At 38.2% G+C, this 6,636-nt stretch overlaps 1 protein-coding gene across 1 annotated transcript; it reads right to left on the minus strand.

Annotated features, from left to right (window-relative positions):
• Positions 1-2,917: 2,917 nt before the first annotated feature.
• LOC112144303 (tripartite motif-containing protein 16-like) lies at positions 2,918-4,948 on the minus strand. The gene has a single exon (XM_024268788.2). The coding sequence runs from the start codon at positions 4,946-4,948 to the stop codon at positions 3,305-3,307; it is 1,644 nt and encodes a 547-aa protein (XP_024124556.1). The 3' UTR covers positions 2,918-3,304.
• Between the last annotated feature and the right edge of the window lie 1,688 nt (positions 4,949-6,636).

A 6,636-nucleotide genomic window follows, 5' to 3' on the forward strand; every position in this document is an offset into this window, starting at 1 on the left:
GAGTGAAGACCAGTTCTTTGAGATGCAGCACTTCCAATTTAGTTGTTTTCCATAAACGCTCAATTTTACGACAGTCTCCTAAAACTGCGTATCTCTTCATTCATCCAAGGAAATGACTATTTAGACACGGATGACTCTCTGACAGGTGCAATTATGTCTAAAATAGTCTCACAATGATTGTTAAAATACTGCATAAAAGAGTCAACATCATTAAAAATTATTAAAAGAATTGTAATCAAGGAGATCAATAAATCTTTTGGCAAGTTTAAATTCAAGATACGGTGCTGAGCTCTGAGAGGAGTGGGTAAAAGAGAGAGGAAAATTCACGTTGAAGAAAATCCAACAGTGATCACTGACGTAACTATCTCTAACACAGAGTTGCTCAATATCAAGCCCAAATGAAAAACCCAAATCCTAGGTATGTCCTTGGTCATGAGTAGGGCCAGAAACATGCAAAATAAAATTAAATGATTGAGTTAAAAATGATAACTCTGAACCAAACATACATGCTGCATTATTAATGTGAATATTAAAATCACCCAATAAAAGGACAGAATTAAGTAAAATTATGCTCGATAGAAACTCAAACTCATCTAAAAACGCTCGAGCAGGCCCAGGAGGACGGTAAACTAAAATAAGATAAAACGACGGGTCGGATCCAACCTTATTGATTTGCATTTCAAAAGAGCTGAATAAGTCTGGTCTCAGTCTGGTCTCAGATTCTTGCAGGGAAAAATGTCTTGGTGGATGAGAGCCGAGCTGACCACCAGCCGCTCACTTCCTGCATTGAAAGGACAATTACTCTTAAGTTTTTTGTTTAAAATGTGTTTTATTATTTGGTAGTAGTGGAGAATGTCAGCTTTTAGAAAACTCTTTAATTACTTTATTGTAGCTGATTCAAAAACAACATATTGTGACTGAATTATTCTGGATGAACTGAAAGATTGATGTCATTTAAGAAAAAAAAGACCAGGGACTCAGATGAATCTAAAGAATCGGAATCTAAAAAACTGTCTTTCAGCTTCAGTACAGTTCATTGTTATGTCTGAGCAGCTGATTCCACTGAAAACCAGAACTTTGGTGTTTTCAGCTTTTGAATCATTGAAGGGGAAAAACTTTTGGATCAAATCTTGAGAAAAAATTTTTTCTCTGACTGTAATGAAGCTGTTTTACTGCAGAAAGTCCAAAGGACACAGACTGACTGACAGAGAAGTTTCTGCTCTAAACATGAACTCTGTCATGACTGGAGTTCCAGGAAAACTGCCTCAGTCCTTCCTCAAATGATTCCCACTTTTCTTCCTCAGATTTCACACAAACTCTGGAATGAAGACAAAAGAATCAGGATGTTTTTATTGTCAAATGATCAGAAACAACAAAGACATAAAACACAATTCTTCAATCCAAAGTGAAAGCAAAAATACAGAAAACAAAATTGTAAATGTTCTCCTTTCTACAAACACAATCTTCTCTTTCAGTTTCTTCTCTTGTTGTTTCTGTGTAGAACAAACACAGAGAAAGTCTTTAATTGTGACGTCACTGATTCCATTTGTGTTGCAGCTTCCTTCAGTTCACATGACAACACAAAAACATGAACACAACATTTGTGTGACATTTAAATTCAAACAGTCAAATCCCAGAGTTGAAATAAACAACAAGAAAACAGTTTTTACTCCAAAAAGTTTGAGATTCATCTTTAAAAATGTGTCAAATACACATTCTAGAGATTTATCATTTCTCTCTTTATTTTTAAGTTTCCGGGTCACGAGCAGACATGTGTCTCTAGCTCTCCTCAACTCTTCGGCTTTTGAAGTCTATTAAAGTTGCTTTTTGCGATTTTCGTCACCAAGCTACTGCAAAACAACTACTGCAACAAGGAGAGTTGACACTGAAGAAAAAAATTTGAAGCTGATTTGACGGAGCTCAAAATCACACTCGCAGATATTCAAGCTAAGCTTTCTTCTGCTCTTTTGAATGATGCTAAGCTATCAGCTCTGATGGAGCTTGAGGCTAAGCTGTCTTCAGTGTTACAACTTGTGGATGATTTCCGACAAGAAAAGGCAGATAACGAACAACGAGATAATCACCAAGATCTCCTAGAGAAAAGGATACATGACATGGATCAACAAGCACAAATTAATAATGTGATTCTCACTGGACTTCAACTACAACCCCGGGCGCGGCCTGGAGCTACCAATGTTAGCATGGATGCTAACGCAGCTGTGATGGATGCTAACGATACCGTGGAGAATCAAGTTGGAGTATTTCTTGTGTCTAAAGGGATTGCCTTGGACCTAAATACTGTTGAGATCTGTCATCCCCTTCCTCAAAGGATACAGATAAACCCGCAATCCTGATCAGGTTTGTGAATAGAAAGCACAGATGGCTCTGATGAAACAACGCAAACACCTGAATGGATCAAATGTCTTTAATGATCGTTTATCCAAATATCACACTGATCTGGTGAAGCATGTGAGAATTCTCTGCGAAAGGAAACAGATCCACGTGGGATTACGCACGTTTGAACCTTTAATTGAAGCAAAATGTGAACTCAACAAACCGCTGAAGGTGAACTTTGACCTGATTCTGAGCTGCAGAATTTGAGCACTATTCCCTTGAAATGAGACCTTCAGTCTCTGTCATAACAATGATGAGCGATTACGTGGCCTCAAACTGCTCCTAAACTCTGATGTAGCACTGATTCTGCTCAAATTACTGATCTTTTTTTCTTTTCAAATGATTTATTTTTGTATTATTATAATCATTCTTTGATGAAAACAATCTGCACAAATGGTCCTTTTTTAATTAGAATATTGGGAATTTTTTTGCATTAACAAATTAAGATTATTTTTAATAATTACTTTTGTATTATTACTATAATTCTTTGAATACAATCTGCAAAAATTGTCTTTTAATGAGAATATTTAGATTATTGTTTGTTGATTAAAATAAATTATTTTTCTGTGGATGTTTTGAAATTTGATTCTATCAATATTAAGGATCCTTTATAACTTGAATCTATTATTGTAGAGTATAAATATTTCATATTAAGTGAAGAGAAAATGATATGGCCGGGGTGGGATTATATAAGTTTGCTTCCTTTCAACTTTCAAGCAATCTACTTGTGATTTAATGTGATATGTTTTTTTTCATGTATTATTCCTGATTGGTTAAAAAAAAACACCCATTAAAAAAAAACATTACTGACTACAAACTCGACTCCAAAGAATAACAGTTAAAAAGTTTAGTTCAAAATGATGGAAAGCAGAAAAATCACTAAAAACAAACATTTCACTTCTTTTGGAAACTATTTGAGTTTACAGAACTCTGCTGAGGTTCCAACAGCATAATCCAGCAACACTCCAACATGAAGTTTCTGAGAGAATTTGGTCTGGACTTTGTGGATTAGAGTCATGCTTTTAGAGACGCTGTAGAAGGACAGAACACCTGCTCTGTGATCCAGGTACACTCCTACTCTGGAGGAAACAGGAGCTGAGATGGAGGTTTTTATGCTGTTGTGGAAAAATGAAAAACTTTCTGGAGAACTATCTAATGACCAAGATTTTTCATTTAAACCAAATCCACTTTCTTTTCCAGATCTACTGATGTTCTTGTATGCGACTGCTACATCCACATATTTTCCTTTCAACTCCACCTCCCAGTAACAACGTCCAGTCAGACTCTCTTTACTTAGAACCTGAAGATAATCAGTAAATTTGTCAGAATGATCAGAATCAGACTGAAGTTTTTCCATAAATGTCACTTTTCTGTTCTCCTCTGACAGTAACAGTCGCCTGTGAGCTGTGTTTGGATCAAGTGTGATTTGACATGAATATTTGAAGAAGTCAGCTCTGCTCTTTGGTTCTGGTTCTGCTTCTGGCAGTAAAACATCCACACGAGTGACTGTCAGTGAGATGTTTGTCCATTGCTCTCTCAGAATCTCCTGCAGTTTGTCTGTGAGCTCTGACACAGCTGCTGTCACATCCTCAAAGTATCTCAGAGGACGGACATTGATGCTGGATGAGTGTGTGGACTCACTGAGTGGTGGCAGTGAGGGGTAGTTGAGCAGAAACTGGATGTGATCCTCTGTGAATGAGAGCTGCTTCAGGTCAGCATCTCTCCTCTTCAGCTCAGTGATCTCCTCCTCCAGCTCCTCCTGAAGATCTTTGACTCGACTCACTTCAGTTTGCTGCTGGGATCTGATCTGCTGCTTCACATCAAAGCTTCTTTTCTGGATGAGATGGATCATCTGAGTGAAGATCTCCTCACTGTCCTTCACTGTTTGATCAGCAGAGTGATTGATGGCCTCCACCTCCTGTTGAAGCAGCTTCACCTCTTTCTCTCTGTCCTGGATTCTCTGCTGGATTTGTTGTTGACTCTCCTCCAGATCTCTCTGTCTCTCAGTCCTTTCTGCTGCCGCTGAGACTGTGTCGTGTCCTCTATGTTCATCCACAGAGCAGAGATAACAGATACACTTATGATCAGTGCGACAGAACATCTTCATCACCTCATCATGAATGGAGCAGATGTTCTCCTGCAGGTTCTTGGAGGGTTCCACCAGCTTGTGTTTCTTGAATGCAGCTTCATCCAAATGAGGCTGAAGGTGTTTCTCACAGTAAGAGGCCAGACAGATCAAACAAGATTTGATAGTTTTACGTTTTCTTCCAAAGCAGAAATCACAGGACACATCTTCAGGTCCAGCAGCTTGGAGTCCAGTCTTCTTCAGATGCTCCACTAAGGCTTCTAACATGGTGCTCTTCTCCAGAACAGGCCTCGGTGTGAAGGTCTTCCTGCACTGAGGACAGCTGTGGATTTTCTCCTCTTCATCCCAGAATCCTTGAATACACTTCATACAGTAGCTGTGTCCACAGGGAATAGTCGCCGGATCCTTCAGCAGATCCAGACAGATGGAACAGCTGAAGATTTTTTGATCCAGATCATTCGTGGCCATTTTTCTTCAGAGTTCCAGTTGAAGAAGCTGCTGTTCTTTCTGTAGTGAAGGTTTCCTCACAGCTTGTTTCCCTACAAGACTTTGAACTTTCAAATGTTTCGTCATCAGGAGGAGGGATTTCAGGATCATATTTCAAGGTAATCTGTGACTTTACAGAAGATTTTACTGCAACTCATAAACATATAATGGTTTTAATGTCAGCCAAAGATTGTGAAAGTGAAAAAGTATAAAGTTCTTCATGGTTATCAACAAATGTGTTTTGCCAAAAACAATTAGAAGTTGTTTGGAATAAATTTAAAGAGACTTTAGATCTATAAAGTAGTATTAGTGCTGAGAACAAATACATTATTTTAGAATACAAACAACCTAAACAGCAAATTAAATATACATTTTAAGAGCCTAACCTGTCTACTTTTGGGTGAAGGTTTAGTAATTCAAGGGGGCAGTCAAATATTAAGCCGGAAAAACATCAAAACAAACAAACCACTATCAAGACAACAAAGAATAATAGTAATCATTATAATGCAACCAAATGCATTTCAAAATGTCAGCAACTACAAAAACTGCAAGTTCAATCAAATAAATGGAAACTTTAACTGTGTCTTTTGTTAAAGATTAAAGTGTCACGTTGTTGGAGTTGGAAGTAGTTTGCAGTTTTCATTGATTCAAGACTGACATTTAGGTCAGTCTTGAATCTAATCACTTTAACTGTGTCTTTTGTTAAAGATTAAAGTGTCACGTTGTTGGAGTTGGAAGTAGTTTGCAGTTTTCATTGATTCAAGACTGACATTTAGGTCATAGAATAAAAAATGTCCAAATCATGTTAAATTCCAATTAGCAAATTCTAAATTAATCCGATCACTTCTCTCATTACAAGCAGCCAAAATGCTCATGTACGCCATGGTTTTCTCTCAAATAACATGTCTCACAACCTGGTCACAAGCCAATAAAACACTAAAATCCTTTACCCTCCATAAAAATATATTTTGTCAAAATGATCTTCTTCACCTTTTGGCTTATACCATTTGGGGTCACTACAGCGAAACTAGCGCCTACTGTTTCGCAGCAGTGATTTGGCAGAGTTTTTATACCGGATGCCCTTCCTGACACAACCCTGTACTTGAAGGGCACAGGGACCCAATCTGGATGGAGATCAGGACACCCCAGAGATTGAACGCAGGTCTCCTGGGTGCAAACCCAATACTTAGCCCACTGAGCCATCCAGCCGCCATTTGTCAAAATTATACAAGTTAGAAATAAGCGTAAGAAGTCATCGGGTCATTGGTAACAAGAAAATACAATGATCTGGAGGTCCGGTTAATTACCCGGAGGCCCGGATCTGGCCCCCGGGCCTTGACTTTGACACATGTGCCTTAGGCGGTCCTGCTGTTACACAAACACTTCAATGATTGGAACAGAACTTTACCGTTCGTATTTTGTCACAGCTTTCTTTGCTGTTTAGAGTTCAAGTGTTTCCAGAATTCTGTCAGCGTCTCTTTTCTTTGGTACAAAAGATCTTTGAGGAGCCAAACGATGGGTTCACTGTCATCTGTTCACTCAAGCTCTTAACCAAAGCTGCATTAAAGGGAGAAACACAGATTCGATTGTTTGTGTGAAACTGGTTTTGTTGTCAGATCAAATAAAAAGATGAAGGAGTAGTGATGGGAATTATGATTCCTTTTACTGAC

The sequence above is a fragment of the Oryzias melastigma genome, linkage group LG17, assembly GCF_002922805.2.
Source record: "Oryzias melastigma strain HK-1 linkage group LG17, ASM292280v2, whole genome shotgun sequence".
Classification (NCBI taxonomy): domain Eukaryota; kingdom Metazoa; phylum Chordata; class Actinopteri; order Beloniformes; family Adrianichthyidae; genus Oryzias; species Oryzias melastigma.

What these genes read in the sequence shown, in the direction of transcription:
- LOC112144303 (XM_024268788.2), bottom strand. Translation starts at nt 4,948, where the DNA reads ATGGCCACGAATGATCTGGATCAAAAAATCTTCAGCTGTTCCATCTGT.